This window comes from Saccopteryx leptura, chromosome 3 (genome assembly GCF_036850995.1).
Source record: "Saccopteryx leptura isolate mSacLep1 chromosome 3, mSacLep1_pri_phased_curated, whole genome shotgun sequence".
Lineage (NCBI taxonomy): Eukaryota > Metazoa > Chordata > Mammalia > Chiroptera > Emballonuridae > Saccopteryx > Saccopteryx leptura.
In genome coordinates, this window is record NC_089505.1 from 315691664 (window position 1) to 315716753 (window position 25090).

The 25090-nt window shown below is 36.4% G+C and overlaps 1 protein-coding gene across 2 annotated transcripts in view; it reads left to right on the forward strand.

Annotated features, from left to right (window-relative positions):
* TOX (thymocyte selection associated high mobility group box) overlaps window positions 1-25090 on the forward strand; it is a 308505-nt gene that overhangs the window by 154957 nt on the left and 128458 nt on the right. For both annotated transcript variants that reach the window (XM_066379004.1, XM_066379005.1), the window contains exon 3: window positions 17813-18055. In XM_066379004.1, coding sequence (XP_066235101.1) covers window positions 17813-18055 — 243 coding nt within the window. The remainder of the gene's footprint in view (window positions 1-17812; window positions 18056-25090) is intronic.

Genomic DNA, 25090 nt, shown 5'->3' on the forward strand with positions numbered 1-25090 from the left:
GGTGGGGGTAGGGGGATTATAAACTTCTATTGTTCTTCATGTCGGTGAATTAAATCTAATATATATGTTAGGGGTGCACTTTGTGGGCTTTGAAATTTCTCTAAGAACAAAATGTCTTGGACTTAACTCAAAACAGAGGCTGGCCTGCCTCTGCATGAGCTTTGCATTTAGAAGTCATTATGATCACTGCCTACTCTGGCAAACATTCTAGAAAGCACGCAATATTTTTTTGGACGAGAAGGTCATTGTGAAGTTCAGAGATCTGGACTACATTTTCTTCCATTCAAGTGAATTGATCAGGCTCAGAATACCTTTGGAAGGTTGAACTTTGCATATAAAATTCTTACTGAACTGAATTCATTCAGCTAAGTAGCCTCCAAGATCCATAGGTAGTTCTGAATAGGACTGTTTGATTAAAAAATGAAAAATGTTACTATTAATTTTCTTCTAACCATCAATCCCAAAACTGTACTGACAAGTTTAGTATTACTATTAGATTAGAGCAACCCAGTATCATCTCTTTGGTGCCTTTAGGGTTTTGAAGTGTAAGGGCTAATTGAATTTGTTTGAAACAGTAGAAACACAAACTCAATAAATGATTGCTGTTATAAAGCAGCTGCTCCCTCTCAGAGAATCATTATGTCCTTCTTAAAGACTTTTGGATAAAGGATTAGAAATTCAAAACATATATATCATAACAGCTTGGGTCCTAAGATTTTTAAATTCAAGCACAACAGATAATATTAAGCCCTGACCAAAATCAAGCAACTGATATTATTTTTCTTACTATTTCACTCGGGAGTTACTAAGAATGTTTTAAATACCAATAAAAATTTATGAAGGAGTAAAGAGCTCCAAATATTTTGTCTTTGTGAAGATATGGCAAGATCAAACTATTTTTTTTAGTAGTAGCATATATGGAAATGTTTTTAGAATGTGCTGCTATTAAAAAGTAAACTAATGGAAGATAATACATATTCTGGGGGGAAATGGACTTCACAAATTACATAAGTTGAATAGCCTTAGCTAAATTTTGCACTTAACATTCCTTTTGTTTAATGTAATGCAGTGTGTTCAAGAATTCACTACCTGGTATTCTTTTAGGGAATTTTAATCAATTTACCCCTTTCGGCAACCATAAATAAGATTTTAGTCATCCTGTAGGAAAAAAGAAAAAAGTTTGTTCCTTTTCCTACATAACATCAAACATCTGCATAGTTTAGTAATCCAAAAAAACTTGCCTCATAGCATCACTCAACAATTATAATTCCTGTTCAATTTTCAAATCAGTACATGCTTTGGGACTTATAGACTAAGTTGCTAAGTAGGAACATATGGTGCACTACTGCTCCTGTGATGTTGCTGCAAGCAAATAGCATAATTCTAAACTTGAAATGATTTTTATAGAAAGCCAATGCTGGAATAGCTCCAGCAATGGAAATACACTGTAAAAATTAATGATATTCTTTCAGGCAATCCCAAAGGGCTCTTTGGCACTATCTACTGCATGCATTCTATACCTCTTAAGTGGGTGTATACAAATCCTTAAAATTTTTTGCATATAATTTTGTAATTGATAGGCAGCTTTTAAATTGAATATACCACCACATAATAAGCCTGACAAGTATGTAATAAAAACTCATGACATTTCCACTTCTCTCTGGCTCCATTCTTGGAACATTGGCTATTTTCTCCTATAATAGTTAAAGTGTGCTAGCCACTCAGTGCTTTAATTTAAAAACCATTTAAATTTTTCTTACTCTGGATAGAATTTGAACCATGCCATTCAAGATTTCTTTGTGTGTTTCCAGACCCTGGCAAAGGGGATACATGTTGCTTGATACCTCATGAAATTGCAGGTTCCCTTCTGTAGAGTTTGTGGGAAAGTGTGAGTGATCTAATGAAAGCAAAGCCAACCGAAGAGTGGCTAACAGTCCCTCATAACAAACACTCTCTTTTCTCATTCTTGTCATGTTTGATTGACCAATGTGCTGGGATACACAACAATAAGGCAGAGAGGGTTGGACTTCTCACCCATACTCAGACTCTTCTCCGAAATTTACCAGACCCACTCAGATTCACATGCCCTGAGGTCCTTCTCTTTCTCTAAAACAATTCCAGTCCATCTCTCTAGTCCCTACAGAGGTCCCTACCTTCTGTAGTTCCTCATCTGTGACTATACTCAATATAATCAATTGAATTGTGTGCATCAAAGGAAACAGAAGAGGAGTCCAGTTCTCTTGATCAGACTTTCTATGGCACAAAGCTTACTTATTTATTTATGCTTTATTTTGAATGTGTACCATTACTTTATCTTATTCTTCCTTCTTCTCTGGTAGTTCCAAGAATATCATTTTCCTTGGCTACCTGTTCATTCCAAGCTTTCCACACACACTGGCAACACATTTCACCAGTTCACTGACATAGGAACTTTTTTCAGGCATGCTGCACTTGGGAAACTGTGGGACAATGGTTGAAAAGGACTAGTCTTTAATAATCACTTAGTAAAGAGAACCAGAAAGTATTTCTGGTATCAACTCATGAAGAAGTCTTGGTTACTTGACTGGAACATACTTTCAATAAGTCACTTTCTCCTTGATCTTGGCCTCTACTCTACTAAACCATTCTCTTCCGTTTGGTTTCCATCCCTTACCCCCTTGCTTGCTTTATTCTTTCCCTTCCCCTCTTCATCCTTCTTACTTTCCGTTCTTCCTCCTTCTTTCCATCAACAATTATTCTTTTTTTTTTTACAGAGACAGAGAGTGAGTCAGAGAAAGGGATAGACAGGGACAGACAGACAGGAACGGAGAGAGATGAGAAGCATCAATCATTAGTTTTTCACTGCGCGTTGCAACACCTTAGTTGTTCATTGATTGCTTTCTCATATGTGCCTTGACTGTGGGCCTTCAGCAGACTGAGTAACCCCTTGCTGGAGCCAGCGACCTTGGGTTCAAGCTGGTGGGCTTTCTGCTCAAACCAGATGAGCCCGCCCTCAAGCTTGCGACCTCAGGGTCTCGAACCTGGGTCCTCTGCATCCCAGTCTGATGCTCTATCCACTGCGCCACCGCTTGGTCAGGCAACAATTATTCTTTATTTATGAGCTAACTTTTGTTGTTACTTCTGAGCATTATAGTAAGCTCAAAATGTTAAATGTCCTGACCATAGACCCTATTTTAGATTAATCACTTGTAACCTACTTCTTCACCCTCTAAATTTCTCTTATTTCTATATTTCCTATTAGTCTTAACAGTTAACACCATATACCCAGTCTTCCAAGATGGACTCAGTGTCCTTTATCACTCAGCCCTGAGTTCATCACAATAGTGGTGATTCTAATTTTTTTTTGGGGGGGGCATAATTTTTTTTTGTACATAATTATTGCCTGAGTTCAGAGCCCCACATTTTCCATTATCTTCCTCATCTCATCCTACTTTCTCCTTGCCATTTCTCCTCTCTCTGTTGCTGAATGATGCACATGTTTCTTTCTACTTACACACCTCTGTGCCTATAGTGTGTACAAATTGGAGTTTGTAGCAGGGCACACACTTGCCCCTCTGTGGCATGTAGCATACTAAAGTTGGTACTGATTTCCTTTTCTTGCCTACCTGATTGTGAGCTTAAAAGGTAAGGCTCACTCTTGCTTCCCTATGGATCTCCTGTGCCTAAAATACTGTTTGACACATCAGAAGTATGCAACATTTTTTTGTTGAAACATGGGTAAATGAATTCAAATATTTTATGTATGTTTTCTAATCACATTAATTCTTTGCATTTTCTGCTTGCGATGGTTTTCAGCCCTGCATTGCAGACATTTAGCAAATCTGGCCCTGCCCATTCCACTCTGCTGGTACCCCTCCCTTGTCTGGTGTCAGTGCTTCAGCACATTAACAAAAGGCACCAGCTCTCCCACCGCATCACAATAGTTTCAAGTACAGGACTTGAAGAGCTAGTGTGATAATAAACTAGATGCTAATAGGCAATTATTGTTACAATAATACCATATTGCTGTTTATTATCAGTAATACATTGACTATGGAACCAAGAGCACTCTCCAAGTTCCCTTTTGTACAATATTTTATTAAATCTGTTAGAATTATAATGTTTTGAGTTTGGCAAACATATTAATAACTATATCTATATTTTGATTACATGTTTTTATAATGAGAAAATTCTCTAGGTTAAAATGTAAATGAAGTCTAACAAAAGGGCCTAGAAAGTATCTTTCTAAGAGCAATGTTGAAAAAACATTTCTTGACCATGGGCCATAAAATTTCCATGATCATGACATAAATTTGAACTATAAGTTAGACCAATTAGTTTTAGATTGGTTCCTTTTGGCAGAAATTTCAGGAATAAAGTCAACTTGACTTTTTGACCATTGACCCAATAAAATGACAAAGCTGCCATGTTTTGAGTAATCTAGTTAGTCCAACAAAGTCTGGCATCTTAACAAGCTCAAACTAGTTACTCAAACCAGTCTTCAGTGTAACATTCAAATGATTACTCTGCGCAGTCCCGGAGGCATTCATTACAGACAAAATTGCTCTTGTTGCCTTGCATACAAGCTGAGTTTTCAATGGGAAATGAAAGGATGCCTGGAAAAATAGGCCACCTAATTAAGTTAAACTACTCTAGCATTTGGCTTGACATCTTCATTACTCAAAATTAAAAAGATGCTTCACTTGAGCACACAAGTTACTATTGTTTATGTTGTTTTCTTCCTAAATTGGCTTCTTACATGGAAGTCTGTTTTTCAGAATTATATCTTGAAATAGCTCACATATTTCTTACAGTTTATAAAAATGTCTTAATAGCTGTATGGATGCTGAATACAGCACCATACAAATATATATCTTAGAGCTCTTGATAGTCAAACACACATCAGTCTTTCTGCATATTTTCTTGATTATTTACATGTTGGTATGCTTGAACTTCAGATGCTTCTTTACCTGAGTCTTTATTATTTATTATGTTTTTAGTCGGGTTTTGACTCTGTTAGCTATAAATGATTATTTAACACAAGAAATATGAATTCTTCAAAAAAATTTAAGTAGACCGTAAAATTTAAACTAAAATTCATTTGTCCAGTAGAAGTGTTTTATATCAACCACTCTAGCGGAGCTATTTCAGGAACATTTTAAAACATAAACACATGTAGAGCACACCATCTACTGATTGCCAGTTCCCACTCATTGACACTAATGAGGCTGCTGACAGGTTAAATGTTGTGTATCATATACATTTCCAAGCTGTGGGATTTGTGAATATAAGACTCATTTTTTATTTCAGAAAATGAATGTTTGTTTCTGAGCATGCTCAAGAATTTTATTATAATTGTCTAATAGTATGATTTTCAAGCATTGGGGAAATGAATCTCAGTGATAAAAATTATGAAAATATATGAATGGAATAGCATTCGTGGTTATAAAATAAAACAAACCCCAACAGATTCTGAAATTATCAAGCTCCTTTTAGAGGATCGTTTGCTTAGTGGGCAACTATTAGTGACACCAAGACATTTATGGCACTGGGAAGAGGAGTTGTGGCCGAACAGCCTGACCAGTTATGCAGCTGCAGTGATACATTTTGAAAATAGCCCTTAGGCTTGTTCAAAATTGTATTTTGAAGATTTTTTTTTTTAGTGTAGCACATAAACAATTATGAAAAATTAAGCGATCTTTCTTGTTAAATTTTGCAAGGTATACCCTCCTAGATTTTTTCCTGGTACTTATTATAATAAACCTATCAGTAAAGAATATCTCAAAAATAAATATAATATTTAACTTAAGATAGTAACATGTGGAATGATGTCGTCTATCTCCATTTCCAAGATACTTAAAGATTGTTCTAAACTAACCCTTAAATTTTAATATGCCAATATTTCAAGTAAAAGTGATATTGCCCATTTTTAGTATAAGAACACTGAGGCTTGGAAAGCTGAGGTTTTTGCACCCACCTGCATCTCTTCTGAGACTTCCTTCTTATATCCTCGTTTGCCACCCAGACACCTTTAAAAAATGTCTCAAATTTCCCTTCACAGTTTTGGTTCCTCAGTTTGGGAGCCAATTTAGCTAGACTTCCCAGAAACACAAAGAGGGTTTCAGTTTAATCTTCATTTATATCCGTATTTTTTTTTCTTTCTTCGGTGTTTTTTCTGATCTATTTTATTTCACAGTTTGGATATAAAAATTTATATCTGTAACCCTAATGGTTTGAAAGTAATTGGTGGCTGTCCTGGAAAATGTTCTCTATACATTACCTGCTCTTTATAAATTATACGATGATTGGCCCTTTTGCTAGCAGCCAAACAAGCAACTTCTGAGTCTTAGCATCAACTTATTCAAAATGAGTAGCCTGGTCTGAAACTCACAAGGGTTCTGATTGTCTCTGATTTGAGACAAATAATGAAGGCTTCCACGTATGCAGCTGGGATTTCCAGCATTTCAAGAGAGGGCCCTCCCTTAAGAAGAGCTAAACCCACTGTGCGTTTATTGTCTGAACCCACGAAGCGAGTGACCTCAGAGCAGTGTTTTTCAACTGCCAGTCTGCCAGAAATTTCAGGTCAGTACACAAAAGAGTTAACCACCCTGATGTTGTATGAAGATTATAAGTCTAATGATCTTAGTCAAATTCGCTTATGCTCAGGGTGATTTCTGCCTTAGCAGTCCCTGAAATAATTCTCCTATTTTCACTGGTCCCCAAGTGTAAAACGGTTGAAAACTACTGCCTTAGAGGAATAGTGCTTGGGGACAGGCAGTAGGATCACAGGGGGGAGGCAAAGCCAGCATCCCTATACAGAAGTTGTCTTTAGGAACAATCTGGACTCGTAGGTACAGAACTGATTTTTCTTATGCTCTAACTTTAGTTAAATTTCTTCCTTTTAACATGATGGTAAGTTTTAGTAGAAAGTTTCTGCTTGGCTGGATGTTTAGGTAAGCATTCTGCTACTCACAGTGTAATGAATGAATTAGATACATAATAATAATAATAGCTGTCAGTCGGCAGCTAGCCACATGTGTTTGGCAAGGAACTAAACAAAGGTTTTACGTACAGTACCTCGATTAATACTTACAGTAATTCAGTAAGATGAGAGAGGTAAAGTGATGGGCGAAACATCAAAAAAAACTGTAACTATCAAAGTTAGGATTCCGGCCCAGGAAGGCCTAACCACCCACATCAGACCCCCATCCTTGGTCAGCTAGGCTTCTTTTTCTTTTAGAATGTTGACGTCCTAACTGAAATCTTGTTAGTTCTGAGATAACTAAAATGTGTTAATGTGTGTGCGGATACTCTGAAAATCTTAGTTTGAACCAAATGAAATTGCAGACATATGACTATCTTTTACTTACAAAAGCAACAATTTTACATCTGTTCACACACACACAAAAGCTATATAAGGTGAGGCATTTATTTGCTGCCCCTGGATTCCTTTTTCCAGACTGGCGATTCCTTCCTTCTCTCTTCCAGCCTTTCCTGCACCTTTGCCACCACAGCTGTCCTGTGGCCTCTGTGTTCTCACTGCTTTTCTTGTCCTGCTCTAGGACTTACCCCACCTGTGGTGCCTCTCCTTTTCTCCTCTAGAAGGTAAACAAAAAACAGGAGGTCTTTCCATAAAGGTGGCTCACAACTTCCTGCCGTTCTTCCCCAGGGATACCACTTCCCGGTAACTCAAGGATGATGGGTTTAATCTTCATCAAACAGGAAGTTGTCTCTAACTGTTCAACATTTTTCCCCCATGTCCCCATCTTCAGCACCACGTCACTCTAAGCTTTCTTTGCAGCAAGGACTTCAGGAAGTGAGATGATCCTCGAATGTCTAGGCATCTGCATGCCGTGGGTCCCTGGTAAATGTTCTAGACTAAGGACTGCATGTCGGAGTGTGATGACGGGAGCTTCTCTTTCCTTTTTCTGGGCCCTTATTTGAGGGAGTAGCCAAACTAAGAACCCAGGCCAGTTTCCTGCTTTGTGAAGAATGTGAGTTCACATACCCAACATTTACTGATTTCTACAAAATCAATAAAAATGAAAGAAATGAGCATAAACACATGTAACATGTATTTTTTTTCTAGTTTACATATAAATTATGTACATAGAAAAATAGGCCAGCACTAAATGTCCAATCCTGTGTTGTCTACCTTCATATGATTTAGCAACTAGAACCTCACCATAAGCAAAAATCAATTTAACTTAGATGTTTTAAAAAAAGAAAGTTTACGTTGGCTTGGAACGCTGAGGTCACCAGTTTGAAACCCTGGCCTTGCCTGGTCAAGGCACATATGGGAGTTGAGACTTCCTATTCCTCTCCCCCTTCTCTCTTCTCTAAAATGAATAAATAAAATATTTTTAAAATGTTTATTTAAAATAGAAAATTTTTTAAAGTTTAAAATCTTTAAGTATTTTAAAATAGTTTATTAAAACCCAATGCATTTTATTTAATTATTAATTATAAAAGCAACTTTATAAAGATGCTATGGGTTTCTCCTTTGCCCACTAGTTCTCTAAATTCAAGCTAAATTTTTAACCTCTTTGAGCCTCAGTTTTCTCATCCAAAATGGTGGGGTGGGGGCATAGTCTCTGAGGTCCTCTCTCTAGTGAGTATTCTGTGATTCCATTTGAGCATAAACATAGTACTTATCTTAAGGAAATAATATATAAGGTTTTTATCACAGTGTATTCCTTAACAGAAAAATTAGAAACACCCTAAATGTTTGGTAATAGGAAATCAATGGGATAAATAACAGAACATGCATATGATGATATAATATATAAATATTATACCTATTTAGACAATGTAGATAATATTAATTGACATGAAAAGTTACTCATAGTTCATTTTATGTGATCAGATTAAATTGTATGATGCTATAAAAAGAATAATAATGTAACTAACATTCATTGATTCCCTTATGAGCTAGTATATTACTCAAATTATTTATATTTTCTCATTTAACCTGATATACTCAATGAATTGAATACTATTTATCATTCCTATTTTAAGTGTTTGAGAACTAATGCTTAGAAAAATTAAGTAACTGTATATACCGTCTAAGCTATGAGATGAGATTTGTATGTAGCATTTCTAGCTCAACGTTGCACTTCTGACTTTTGTTATTAAAAACAAAAGTCCAAAACATAATAAAAAAATATGAGCTAAAAAATAATCTTGAAATATACACATTTTAATAGTGTGTGTGTGTATGTATGTGTGTGTTTTCCCAGAATACTTGGATTAAGAGAGATTTTTGTCATGTATATTTTCTTTAAATTGTCTGGTTAACATGGATTATATCTAAAATAAAGAAAAAAGAATAAAACTAAATCTCAGAATATATGAACTGAATGTGAGAATTGAAAACATCTGGAAAACTAAAAAAAGTGTATACTTCACTTGTACTTAAAATTATATGCTAAACAATTAAATTTAAATAGTTTAATTATTTATTCCCTCTAAACACTGACTATCGAATGATGACCTATTACTGGAAGAACACACTTGGGCCCCCACCGGTATTTCAGAAGCAGCTCCTGCACTTCAATCCACTCTCCCTAATCGTTTTTGCATGGGTTGTAGGGGAATTATATTATTTGTTTCCCAGAAGCTTGTTTTTTTGTTTGTTTGTTTTTGTTTTTTATTTTTAGCCAGAGATGAGGCTCTTATAAGAATTGTACACAGAACCTTGGCTTTGAAATATCCCCTCAAAATACAACTCAGAGATTCATGCGGACTCCCAAACAAAATTGAGAGAGAACAAATATCTTCCCCATTTCAGTATCATTAGTAAATTATGACAGGAGAAATGCCTCTATCTAAATGTTAAGACTTTTCTAGAAGTCCCTGGATAGGTGGCCCTGGCACTAGCCATGATTCATGAAGGAGTTTTAGACAGTCCTGCTCCACCCGCCCCTGATCTGAGAGGGCTTGGCTTATTTCCCAGATACCCCTGAATCCTAAAAGCTTCAGCCTGTTGCTCCCACCTCTAGAGTCCAAGTTTACCCAATCCTAAACCTAGGAAGGGCCATTGTCAAACATTCACTGGGGTGACATCAAGTTGAACCTGTTTTCTGATCTCACTCAGACTTAGTTCACTGGTTTTTCAATTATGAAAAACCATAATACAATAAAAACAAGATCCAGTAGAAGCTTGATTGGGCCCAGTACCCAAGTTTGTTTTATTTTGTGTTTTTGACTGGCAAAACCAGTCTTACCCTTAAAGTTTTCTTGAAGATTAAGGGCCTGACCTTGCTTCATTGTCTGAAGTCCTTCCTTTGTCGTTTCTGCAGTCCTCTCTTGATCACTTATTGTAATGCACTTTAAGTGTCTATCTTTAGTCCCTGTTATCAGGATAAATCTGTTTATAACAATCCCTTCATCATCCCAGCTTCAGATAATTCCTCTTTTATTTCCACTCTCATAGTACTAAGCCTTACACTTTGAACAGGTTCTTTATTGGGAGCCTAAATACTTATATCTCTTCTAATTTTCTTCCTTTGTAACAAACTGCATCTTAGAAGTTTTTGAATCTCAAATCGCACTTTGCAGGATGCCTTATACATAGTAGGTGCACAACAAATGCTTCTATAGAGAATGAGGTGCTCATTCCCTTTTACTTGATACAGGTTTACAAAAACTAATGAACACAAATAAAATAAATGTACTTCCTACCAAAAATTGCATTTTGATAACTGTTGCTTGAAAAATTAGTACATTGTGTGTTTTTAAATGAAGATGATTTATTGCTATTGTCTAACATGTGAAGAAAGACAAAAAAATTGTTTGCAGCATCATTGGCTTGCGCACATCAATGGCACTGTTGGACAATTCTTGCTGAGTGTTAAGATGATTTATGTAACAGACTGAAGCTTTCCACAGTAATACATTATAGTCTCAAGCTATCAACCCTTGTTCATGCAGAGACAAAAGAATCTGAAAACTACCTACTTCTGAAAGTCTTCTCAAAAGAAACAGGATATAATGTTTGATGCTTAAACTCTTTTGAGAGAAATCACCATTACGTGCAATATCTTAACTTCTGAAAACAAACAGAGGAAGTTTATTATTTTTCTAATGAACTTCTCAGTTTACTTTGCTTTCTATTCAGTTATTTGAATCATGCTACAGGAATTTTCAATAATAGAAGATGAAGCATGCTAAAACATGGACATTTTTCTATCATGAACTTTCAGGAATTATGCTATAGATGAAAAATTAAGTCGTTCTTTATATGTTTGATGGCAATGCTATTTATTTATCTTTCAAATAAAGAGCTATATGAGAAACATATTTTACAATGTTATAACCATAGCCATATTTTTAGTGTATGCATGATTGCATGAAGCCATCACATAATTTAAAGATATGTACAAGATTATATTTTTTAAATTCTTCTGAGTTATGGGACTTCTTGTCACCAAAGATTGAGTGCTCTGTATAATGATTGCAATATGTGGACAGCGACCTATAAATGTAGGTTCCTCTGGTGGAGAAACTAGATTTTTAAAAGAGAGGAAAAGCAAAGGCCAGAAGAGATTTCCCATTATTTGTTCCTGGTCAGCATATATTATTAACACTCTTTCTAAACAGTATGAAAACAAGAATTCTCTGTAGTCAAAAGAAAAATCGGCCTAATTAACATCTCACTTCCAGATGTAATTGTGTAGAATAAGAATAAAAAATAAGAGCAGGCTGTTCTAAAGGAAATGTGGATTGCAGAAGGATAAAATTATGTAAACAGGATAGCCAGGTCATGCAATATGTAAAGCAATATGATTTAAAAGGAATGTGAGTGTATAATTAAACAGACAGGGAGAATGAGATTTTCCAGAAATCAGGTGAGAAATTTGCTTTCTTTTTTCACTGAAGTGGAGGCTGGGGAAGGGTGAGCATGGGGAAAGACAATGGTTTTAGTGAAATGGCTGGAAAAGCTTCCAAACAAATCAAATCAAAACACACTGGAATGTTCCTCAGTTACTTTTCTAACCGTCTCTCGATTTTAGTCTGATAAATCCAGCTGATGAGCAATTTGACCTCCTTGCCAACAATCTCCCAGGGAAGATAGTCTTTCTATAGACACAAGACATCATGTTAGAAAGTACATCTATTCTTGCCAACTTCGACACTGAAATTTTGGTTCACAGATTTATTCATCCTCTGCCTGGGTCAGCCTGGGTTGCAGGTCTGCCAGCAGAACTCTCTGAAAAAGCATAGTTTTGGCACTTTGGACATGAGGTCATTGTTATCCTTTGCCTTTTCATCATTTTCCACTATCTTTTCATTCTTTAATTTCAAAAAATATAATTTAATCTCTTTAAAATAAAGGAGAAATTTAATCTCAGCTATTTATGGAGGAGCAATTAAGTGACTATATTATGTACCCTTTGCTTCAAAGTAAGAGATTTGATCAATGGCAAATACAATGAAATTCCTTTATAATGATGCCTAAATTCGCTTCCACACTGTCCATAGTTGTTTGTTTTCTTGGCTATGACCCCATCTGTGGCATATAGACACCCATTTAACAATAGTTGTAGCTATACTAAAGCTCTCATTTATAAGAACTTTCTTTGTGGCAGACATATATTATTGGGCTTTTTAACTATCTAATATCTTTGTTTCCAATGCTCATAAGAACCCCATAAATCAGATTTTGAAAGTTAGGCTTACAGGGAGTGATACACTTGCCCCAAAATTTACATAATTAAATACTTTAAAGAACCTGGATGCAGTCCCTTCCTATTGGACTACAGAGCGTCGATTCTTTCTGACATGCTAGGTGGCCATTCTTATCAGTCCCTGAAGGAATCATTATGAGGCCTCTCAGCCAGTTCAAAATCTGTCTCCTTCTCATTGAGAAAGATATTTAGCTTAGCACTTTGTAAGCTTAATATGCAAATTCCAACAATCAAAAATAAGAAAATTACTTGAACTAGTCATTAAATCTAATATTTAGAACTATAAAAATACTCTTTAAGATGATACTATATTTTGAAATTACTACTTGAATGCTTCCAACAGTCCCCTGTGGCCTTGACAAGTTCATATATATTCTAGAATTAGCCAAGTATTGTGGTAGTACAGCCGACTCCAACCCACATTCTATGATCTTTGGCTCCTATTCCCTGGTCACTCAGGGGAGCACAGTGCATGTTATATCCCAACACAAGCAATATGACGAGACCCTCCTGTGTATAGGAACAGTGAGTAGCTTAAGATCAGGGAGAATTTGGTTTTGTAGCAATAATGTAATATTTGAGTTTTTTGAATCATTTGGATCCTTCAGACTGTCTGTATTTTAGAGCAAATCACTTTGCATGCTTATTTGCAATTTACCTTTCTTTAATATGGTGAAGGTCCAAGATAAAATTAAAAATATTGGCTTGAATTTTATAGCACTATACCTAAATGTTTTCTCTCCATTTGTGTAGATGGTCACCATTGACTTTTATTCTTTAGAGAGAAGGGAAGCAAGCTATATGTCTCAAACTGCTGAATAAAGTCAGATTTCTAGACGGGGAGGGGTAAAGGGCATATAAAGGGTGATAAGGAAGATGATACCATCTTGAAGGTCCATACCTTTCTTCTCCAGCATTCAGCACAGGGCATGGATTGACTCTTTGGTGATCACTAACACAAGTTAAAAAAAACCCCACAAAAAAAACAGTTCTGTATTTCAGGGGGTATGCAAGGGTATTAGGTAGGGTAGTTGATCTTTGGTCCCAAGGGAGTAGGAAAATTAAAAAGCCTTTAAACTCCTGGCCTCACTGAGACTTAAGGAAGGAAAATAAGCTAAAGTCAAAAAAGAACCCTGAGTCTGTGGATATGTGCAGAAGGCCCACAATGTCACCCTATGGCTGGTTTTAGCAGGGGAAGCCTTCTCTGACTACTCAGCCTCGGGTCTCATCACCAATGTTCCTGATCCTATGATCAAAGTACCCTCCGATGCACTCTATGCCCATTTGTCTAGTTAGGCCCTTGCTAATGGCCAGCCATGGGCCATCAGACTTGCTATCCCCAAGAGATCCTGATGTAGAACCAAGGCTTTCACTAAGTCCTTAGGTGACATTCCTTCCACTTGTAATGGAGATTAGGTCCCAAAACTTCCTGAGAGCCAAGGGCACCCAAACCCACCATTATGAATCCTCTAGGACCTCCGTATCACTACAACATAGTTGGTGTAAGCCATTTTAGGGAGACAGATCAGTAGCCAGAGGGGGATACCAAATGACCCTGCCCCAACCTTCTAAAGCCTTTCCATCTCTAACAGGATAATTTTTTGCTTTGTGACATGCTGAGAAATTAATGTTACATATCAAGTTGCCAACTAGGTAGTGCAAAGTCTTGAGAATACAGGATATTTGTTCAAGCCCATGAATAACACTGGTATATTCATAAACTTTATGCCTTTTAAGAGTCATTTTAACATTCATTCATTCGTGTATGTATTCATTCAGTGATTCATTTGTTAATCCATTCAACAAATATTGAACACTGATTCTAACCAGGCAGCTTCATAGGGAATAAGAGAAAATATTGAATCATATCTTACTTAATATATCCCCCCAAAATTGCAAATTGTTTCTAATATATAACTTACTATTGTTAATTCAAACTTATTTCTATTAAGTTTTTTTTCCCTTCTTTTCCAAGTGAGAGGAGGGGAGATAGGGAGACAAACTCTTGCATGCACCCCAGCCAGGATCCACCTGGCAACACCCATCTGAGACCTATGCTCTGCCCATCTGGGGCCATGCTCATAACCAAGCTACTTTTAGCACCTGAGATAGGGGCTCTACAGAGCCATCCTCAGCATCCAGGGCCAATGCACTTAAACCAATCAAGCCATGGTTGTGAAGGAGAAAAGAGAGAGAGAAATGGGGGAGGCAAAGGGGTGGAGAAGCAGATGGTCACTTCTCCTGTGTGCCCTGACCAGGAACCGAACCCACCCTACCACTGAGCCAACTGTCCAGGGTCAAGTTTTTAAAAAATCAAAATAAAGATGTCATGCCATAGAAATCAATGTTTAGAAATTAGCAATTAGTCTGGCATTTAAGTTTTTGTAAATTCTGTGATATTTTGACATTTATACAATTGCCATTATACTTTAATATGGCATCAGTTACACTGTAATGAGCTCATGGCAAACAACCATTTCATGACTTCTCATGTAAAGAACAGAAACTACTAAGTAACCTTATGTTGTTAAAATTCTTGATCCAAATAACTACCCATTACCAGTTAAGTTGTGGAATCTGTGGCTTTGGTGTATAAGTGCATGGATTAAATTAAATAACATTAATGTGTAATTACATGAAAATAAACCATATAGCTTAGTTAAATTGCAGTATAATTGTTATCATTGAATGTAAAGTGATACCAATTAAACCTTCCTTTAGAACACCACAAATTAAGATTTAACTACTGGAGAAATTCTAGAATGTAAAGTTATGGTATACCATAGGTAGAATATTGCTGGGTATTTTCAGAGCTTTAATGACATTTATAAAATTAAAAACATCTTTCTCCTTTATTGCTGCCATTAATTGTTGCCTTATCCAGGAAAGTTTCAAATAGACACTAAGTAACTTCTTAAAATATATGTATCAATGAGTTCAGCCTTTGAATGTAAACTAAAAGACAAATTATAATTTCTTGTGCTCATATAGGTAAATATTTTATTTTAGTGGGGTGAACATTGGGGTGGGATTTGGGACAAGAACAAGGAAAGGGCTGATATTAATGTTAATACCTATCCTTAAATTACAAATTTTGTTTATCAGAAACAGTTGAGTATTGGCAATTTGTATCATTCTACCTAATAGAATAATAGCAATTAAAATACTTATGTAAATGTCACAGCAATGCAAATGCCTTCCTATATTCATCCCTCATATGAACCGAACTGATTATTTACCAGCCAAGTGCAAGTTATTTAACTTCTGAGTTGCAATTTTCTCTTCAGGAAATTAGGCTAATAGTAGCTACACAAAGGATTATTGTAAGTATTAAATGAAGACATCGTCAAGGATTCAATGCGGTGCTTTGTATGAAATCAACATTAATAAACATGCTTCCTCTCTCTTCCACCTCCCCACTTCACATCTTTTGTGCTTTTCTTCCTATATGAATACTGTACCAGAACTGATGGATTAGTTAGATCTATAAAACACAAGGTCTCAAATGTATGACACAAGTGAGGGTTTAATCCAACTTATAATTTTGATACAGAGCACAAGTATGTTTTTCAGATAAGAGATAGATATTGTAAACAGGAAAATTTGGTAAGTGATGATTGAACTTTTCGAGCTGGTGATTTTTTTTTAGCAGAACTTTAGATATTTAAAAGGAACAACCTGCAAATGAATCAAATCTTTCTGTCATGTACCACTCCCCCCCTACCCCCGTCTCTAACCTTCCCCGCCTGTATGTGACCAGGTATCAATCCCAGATGTTCCAAGTAGCTCCTCATTTCATCATGTCTTCTGACAGCACCTAAACAAATATATCAAAAGTTGTACAATATTTAGCAAGTGCAACTTGAAGATTTTCTTTCTGTTAGACAAATAGACGCCATCTGGAAAAAATAACCCCAGGCACTTGGACACAGGAGCATGAAGCTTATTGGCTGAACACCCAATGAATACCTTATACTACTTTCTTTGGCTCCTACCCTCTGCCTGCTCATTTCAAATCTTGCACACTTCAGCAGGCGCTGTGCTGTGAGACAAACGAGTCCTTGTTACCCGCGCACTCAAACACTATGAAGACTCGCTTAATTTGAAAGACAGGCTTTGCAAAAATTATCTGGACCAAAATTGCTTCCTTTCATACTAGGATACCTGTTCTATAAAGGACTGCTAAATATGACTGGGTCTTGACGTTAATTGATAGCAATATTTTATTATTCAGTTTCTCATATTTTCAGTGTTTGCCATGTTCCATTTTTAAACAAGAGTTTCCTCATGTAATCTTTCCTTCCTTCTTTGCTCCCTGCTTTCCTCTTTTCTCGAATGCTACTTTCTAAGAGAAAAAGTCCCCTGTACATTATTTATTTTACTGCATGGCTTTTATTTCTAAATTAATATTATTATAATTATTATTAATTTTGACTCTCAAAAGTGGCTTAACTGAATTGAAAGACTGCAGTATTATTTATTAAAACGACATATTTTTAAATTAAATGTAATAGAGAGCAAGAAAGCAATCTTCATTTTTATTTTGATGATATAATGTTTGTGATAAAAATAGCTTTTAGTGGCATTTTTTCATATACAAATTTTCTGGGCAACCATACTTATGCAACATGCTTAAGTTATTTTTTTACTAATTACTTTCCTTTCATCAGTTGTGAGCAGGTAGCTTTTCAAAACCCAAAAGCAAACTGCCCCCAGAACTTCTGGAATTCATTTGATTACATCTTATGATCTGAGCAGTAGGGAGTCTTATGAAACATGTTTGATGAAACATTAACTTAGAAATTGCCCTCCTTCCCAACAATTCTTATGAAAAAAAGGTATTCAACTAGATTAAAACTCTGGAAAATTTTAATGGGACTTTTGAAATCTGTTTGAGTTCAGCTTCTTGGAAAATAAAACTGCCTAATGGAAGCACCCTTTGTATGAGAAGTGGATGTGCCTTTGAGGTAATTTTCTTCTGTGCATAATAGTGAAATTGCAGCAGGATCATCTGAGTGTTTGAAATGTTTTTGCCAAATTCATAATGCTGCTGGTAATAGTATCTGAAAGGGGCACGTGTGTGTGTTCACAATGAGGAAGAAAGAGATGATAATTTGTAATAATATTTCTTTGTGTCTTTGCAGTCCTATCCTGGTCCAAGCCTGGAAAGTGAAGACTTTAACATCCCACCAATCACTCCTCCTTCCCTCCCTGACCACTCGCTGGTGCACCTGAATGAAGTCGAAACTGGTTACCACTCTCTGTGTCACCCAATGAACCATAATGGCCTGCTACCATTTCATCCTCAAAACATGGACCTACCTGAAATCACCGTGTCCAACATGCTGGGACAAGACGGAGCTCTGCTTACCAACTCCATTTCTGTGGTAAGAATCTGTTTACCAATTCATGGTGGGTAACAGGGATATAGTGGGGGTGAGGTCAAGCGAGAAGCTTTAAATTTTAACAGTGTGGCATTCTGAAACTAGAAATAAGTTTTAGCTATAGGAAATGTTCTCCATTAAGTCCTGTAAAATCCTGAAGCACTTTTCCATTTTGTCTTTAAGTCTAGGCAAAATCAATTAGTGACATGTTTGATTGCATGCATTATACAAAGTACTAAATATGTTTGATACTGACCATTCTCTTATAGAGTCTGTCTTACTAGCTTTCAGATAAAGAGTTATCTTAAATCCTGCATTCTTACCTAGTGAAGGATTCCTTACCACAAGGAAGATGGTCATATCTTCTGAACAGAAACTGCTATTCAACTTGGTTTCTACCCTATTTCCACTCTCAAATTCCACAAATTTACATACGAGGAAATAGCAAATAATTTTTATTTTTTATTTTAGAGATATAATTTCTTGTTTGATTGTTTAGGGGTGTTTTTTTGGTATAATTCTTATGATCAAAATTTATTCCCATTAACATGTTTCAATGTATTGGACCTCTTGGACTCAGAATCTTCTAATGTTCTACACTTCTCAAATTTAGTGGGAATGGGTATCATCAAGAAAACCAGTAAAAATTACATTTCCAGCCCCTACCCAGAGAGTCCAGGGGTCTGTCTGTGTTTTTGGCAAGCATCCCTGACTTATCATAAAATCATCCCTTCTGATTTTTATGCCATCTAAAAACTCAATTTCTTTGCCTGTATCACAGATAGTAAAAAGTATTTTCAGTAGGACATGGCTAAGGGTAAAGCTTTCTGCCACGTCATGAAACTTGCTCCAGGGTTAACAATGATCTTCAATTAGTACTCTTTGGTTTCAGTTTTTCAATCACTTCACAGGCTAACTAACCCTATTGTCATTTTCATAAATCGCTGTCATTTTCATAAACAGTGCTGTCATATACACAATGGACAAATTTATTAACTTATTCATTTTATGTTGTTTCTGATAGGAAAGTATTTCATAGTATCACTTATCTAAGTCATTTAACTTGAATGTCTCTAACTTGAATGACTTCATAGGAAGGTTTTTCTGTTAATCCCTAACATAAAAGGGGTGTGGTAAGGAGAATTGAAAGAAACCCAACAGTAGTATTTTCAGAAACTGAAGCCCAGAGGCGGGTTTAACAGAGGGAGCACTGGGCGTGTGCCCTGGGCCCCGACTTCTGAAGGGTCCTGCAAAACCCCAACTCTACTATTTTTCCTAATGTAAGGGGCCAATATTTTCTTCTATGCCCAGGGCCTCAACTGACCTTAATCTGCCTATGCTGAAGCCCAAAGTTTAATAGCATAATAGTGAAAGATTCTCCCAAGAACTGGCAGCTAGCTGGTCGGCCAAGAGGGCAGAACCCGTTTGCAGTGCTAGCAGTGGTGGGAAAGTCACCATTATTGTCCCACTATTTTATATTATTTTTATTGTCTAGAGTTATTTTAAGACTATACCTATAACTTTATAAAGTAGAAAATAGATTTTTAACAAATATTCTGCTCTTCAAAGCCGTCCCCCTTGAAAAATGAGAGGCTACTCTTTGGGGCTAAGCCTTCAGACTCAGTCCGAAGTGCCAGTGGGCATGCAGGTCATGCCTCTGTAGGCACCCCCATCGACTAAGATGAGGAAGATCATATGCAGTGTACAAAGTACCACTATTGTCCACTATGCTCCTTCCTCAGAGTGTGAATGGAGTTAGTCTGGAGGCGGAATAATGAGATATTCAACTATATAGTTTAGGTCCCAAAACCTTTTCTTTATTTAATTTGCCTTCTTAGCTTTCTAAGAGCCTTTCAGTATGCCATTTACTCTTTAAGATATGCTTGTGCAACTTTAATAGATATGCATCTGAGATTTTCTCAGATTTGCCATATATGACAATCACTCCATTCTCAAATGGAGCTCAAGGCTGGACCTAGTCACACCTGTGAAACACTATTTTCCAGACCCGTTTTCCACTGTGCTTTTCTATCAACCTCTCAAGAGCTTCAGCACATCAAAAAAATTTTAGGAGGTCTCCACCCAACCAAATGTCCAAAACCGAACTTAGCTACTTTCCTTTTAGCATGGTTATTTCCCTTGAAACTTTAACAATTTACAAGGCAAGAAAGATCTAGCGGGTTGTTTTCATAAGATAATGAGCCTTCACAGTACCTTTAAAACCACATTCAGACATGGGCACCTGCTTTATCTACTCACAGTACTGATCTTAGCACTTTACCGGCTGTAAGAAAAAGCTACTCCAACCAATAATACAAGTCTTAGTGAGACTTTGGATAGGTTTCAGCACTGTCCCAAAAGACTTTCTGTGGTAATGACTTTTCTATTATCTATACTGTCCAATAACAGTAGTTATGGGGTACCTAGTGTTTTAAATGTGGTTACTGTTCCCCTGGCCAGGTAGCTCAGTAGATTAAAGCATCCTCCTAATAGGCCAAGGTTGTAGGTTCAATCCCAGTCAAGGCTCATATAAGAATTAACCAATGAATGCATAAATAAATGAAACAAGTTCAGTTTCTCTCTCTCTCTCTCTCTCTCTCTCTCTCTCTCTCCTTTCTTCTTCTCTCTCTCTCTCAATATCAATCAATAAATAAACTTTAACTGTGGCTAGTATGAATGAAAGGCTAAATTTTTATTTTTTTATATTTTAATTCTATTTAAAGTAGCCACATGTACCCAGTCGCTACTATATTGAGCAGCATATGTCTAGCTAATAATGTTGGTTCTAACATTAAACTTTTATTAAACCCATTTTTTAAGCCAGAGTGGTCCTGGAGAAAGATTTGGAGATTAAATTTATTGTAAGAATCCTGTTTCAAGGCTTTGATCTCTGGCTGGATTCCAAGAGCCAGAGTTTGATACACAATAAAGTTGTAGTAGAAATCTAATAAAGTTGAAAGGGTCAACTTTATTGGCATCTACTAATTCTTTTGAGAAACAAGGAGCCTCTTCAATTCTTATTATGAGCTGTCATATGTCTAGAATGCCATTCATCAGTATGTATAATTTAAACACTTACCATGGTCTAAATGTTTGAAAGGGCTCAAATGATTGATAAAACATAGTCACTCTCCTTAGGAGTTTATGAACTACACTGAAAGAAAAACACAAATAGGTAGGAAAGAGTTAGAGTGAGACATGAAGCAATTAGAGAGAGACCAAGCAATATGCTCAATTCAGTTTTATTGGCTGTGAACCCAATAAGACTTTCTATTTGGAAGAGATTACAGTAATCTGCTTTGGGTAGTTTGTAAAAGTTAGTGGAAAAGGTAGAACAGTAGTCAGGGTTTGACTGTTAGGTTTTAATTTGGACAAATAGAGAGAAAAGAAAATGCATATTAGAGAGCATTTGAAAAGCAGGTTAGGTATTTTAAGTTGGGAGATTTGACCAAAGACTTCAAAAACCAAAGGTCTGTGGGCTTGATTTGGTGGATTAAAAAAGTCATTGGCTACTTTCACTCAAGGCAGAAGCATTAGTAAAGCAGTCGAAGAGGAAAATAGTTTTGGCACCTCCCTGGATGGATAGCAGTGGTAAGAAACTGCGGGTGTGGAAAGTCTGAGGAGCCCGTTGTCATAAGCAGGGAGAGGGTGATGAGGAGGTACGCAGAGTGGTGACAGTGAGAACAGAAAGATGGGCTGCGAAGCTGTTTTCACATCATTCCCAGCTATATATGGATCGAAAGATGAACAACCCTTCATATCGTCACATTTCACATTTAAAAAGCACTGAGGGATTACTTTCTTTGAAAAGAAGTTTAGGACTATAAAATATTCTCTTCACACCTCTTTGTAAAAACTAAAACTCTTTCCTTAGCAACTTGCTCCTTCCTAATGTGATCACAAAATTTCACAACCCTGTTGATCAGTTGACCAGTTGTTGAAATATATACTGCTCACAAAAATTAGGGGATATTTCAAGATAAATAGGAAGCGATAAAATATCCTCTAATTTTTGTGAGCAGTATATGTCATAGTGCACAGTTTAGGTCACCAAGGCTCATCTAGACAAGGAAATAATGGCTACAGAAATCAGGAGGTAAATGCTGCCCCGCTTGGAATTGGAGGGCTCTTTTAGAGTTCCCCTTTCAAGGTCACTTACAGCATGGGGCAACCAAGAAAAGCTAACACTTGTAGATACTATGTAGTAAACTGGCTGTAAGTTTTAAAATCCTATGAGCATAAGCCATCCTAGGCAGCTTTCTATATAAAATCAACTCTTTCCAAAGTTATTTTTCAAAGCTTTTTAATAATATTAAAGCTGAAGTTTTGCTGTTAGTATGGTGCTTACATGTTTCTTTTAGCATTTTTACATGTTGGAAATTTAAAATTTAAATGGATCAAAAAGGTGAAAATATTTTAGTTCTCATTTAGATAGTATATATATATATTTTAGAGGTTATTGTCATGTTGAATATATATGTGTAATTATATGTTATATGTAGAGTACAACAAAAGTAGATTTATAGTTGAGAGTATGCAAAACACAGTTTATTCTCATATTATTATTTAGTAATTACTGTATTTTTTTTGTATGAACAACTGTAAACCGACCCTTTGTCCCTTGTATGTATTTTTTATAATATAAATTATATATCATATAATCATTTCTGAGCTTTTATTTTTAAAATAATTTTTTTTGTCTCCTGTCCGCAGTGGCAATAAGTGATACAATGTCACTTATTTTAAGCATTTTCTATAAATGTCTAATATATTAGACATAAACATCTATTTCATATGAGAAACAAATATCTGAATGAGTATAATTACCCCAATCTCACAAATGGAAAATGCAGGATCAGAGTGGTTAAGTGCCTTGACCGGTGGCTCAGCCAGTAAATACCCCCGCTTCCTTGCCTGAAAAGCAAGGATGATAATAATCCCTACCTCATGGGGTTAAATAAGTAAAACTTGCTCAGACTAGTGGTTGGCACATAGAAAGTATTATATAAGTTTGTTAAATAAAATATGAAAAGCAAGCTTGTATGACTCTTTTAGAGAAGTTAATATACATGAGAGAGACTTTCCAAAGGGGTTATTTATACTTTAATCCTCAATCATCTTCAGACCTGTCAAAAAAAAAAAAAAAAGACAGCAGTGAGCCTGCTATTAACCAAAGAAGTTTCTCTACCTTTTACTGAGTGTCCATACATACCGTTGTAACTAAAACCGACATCATTGGGCTGGACTGCCTCAGTTCAAATGCTGGCACTGCCACTTGCCAGCTGTGTGACATTTAGCAACTTACATAGCCTTCCTGTGCTTCAGATAAAATTGTTAAGAAGACATTTAATCCTATAAATTATCAGGATTAAGTTAGTTTATATCTGTAAAATAGTTCCTGCTATGCAGTTGGTGCTAGGTATAGTCAGTAAGCATTTCTTTCTGATAAAGAGGTCCCCAGGGTAGAACCCCGAGATTGCCTTCTAAAACTTACCATAAAAACATAGAAGGGTGAAACATACATAGGGTGAAATTTCTTCCTTCCAAAATTTCCTGACACTTCCTTTTTGTATATTCCTGCCTGTGTCATTTTATGTGTTAGTAGTCAGTCAAGACTCTGCAAGAAGTTAGATTTCTGGCACTTTAGAAAGATTCCATTTTCTTAAAACCTCTATTTTCCAAGGCCAGGCTATAAAACAGGGTTGAATTTCTATTAGTATATACTGTTGCCTATTAGTAGTTCTGATTCTCTATGTCCAAGTTAAACAGCCATTCATGATCTACTATGTAAAAGTTCCATTTTCTCAAAACTCCCCTGAGTTATTTTGATAGTGGGTAATGGATCAGAGAGTAGAGGATGGCGGGAAGAGCACTGGAATGGGAGTCTAGGAAACTAGGCCCTGCCTTGGATAAGCTTGTTAGCCAGGGGCAATTCACTGCATCCTATCAGCAGTAGGGTTGGGCTGGATGAGGGTCTCCAGCCTGAGCTCATTGGAGCCAGAAGAAGCCAGGAATCAGCTGGAGGGGTGTTGCTCTTATTCATCTCACTTTTCATATTTCTTGTCAAAATTCCCTTGAACAATAGATTGTGCCTCCCCCCCCCCCCCAAGATGATGGAAACCGCAAGAGTGGCTGATCACTCAGATCATTCCCAGGGCTTGCATTTTCCTTGATTCATTCTCTGTCGACCGCACAACTGTGATCCAGAGCCATGACTCACTCAACTTGTCACTTTAGTTACTTAGTAATTTTTCCTACCATCACTTCAGCTTCTCAGTGTCTTACCTTTTTCCCAAAGCCTGGTTAGTTATTAAGATATTTGGATTTATTGAACAGGAAATTTCTTTCGGATAGAAAATGTTATGCTACCATTAGGAAGAAAGTGACCTTGCTTTGTGAGAACGAACAGGCGTTTTCACGTTGATAGAAACTACAGAACTATTTTGGGCTAAAGGTGGAACAAGAAAATGTTTGAAGTAAGTATTCATGGTTTCAGAAAAATCCTTTGATTCCGACAAACCGAAATCAAGAGCTTCTCCTTTTTCTCTTCGCTCTGGTACATTCACTGCTGGGTTAATCATGGATTGGTGGAAGGCAAAATACAACCTTGTATAAAGTCATCCAAGCCTCGCTGCCTGGCGCATATGTGGCGATTGCCTGTTCTTTGTGCAGTCAACAGAAGCTCTTTCATACAAAGAAAAACCATGCAAAGTTTTAGAATGGCCTCACAGAAAAGATTCATTTAGAACCTGAGCTTTTTGTAGAGTGTGGTTCCTAATGACACATTATAGAAAATTTACAGTGAAAAAAAGCAACAAAGGAGATTTCAATTTCTTTGAATGCTTCAAATTTTCGGTTCTGAGGTTTAAAATGGAAAAAAAGATGTTAAAAGCAATAAAATTGGGGGGTTTATTTCCCAAATGCCTTATTTTTCCAGGCAACAAAAGCAAGCATAATATATGTACTCAGATTTATTGTCAGTTTTAGCATTCAGTTATGGCACACTTTGCATTCAAAGGCCACTGTACACCTGTTTTG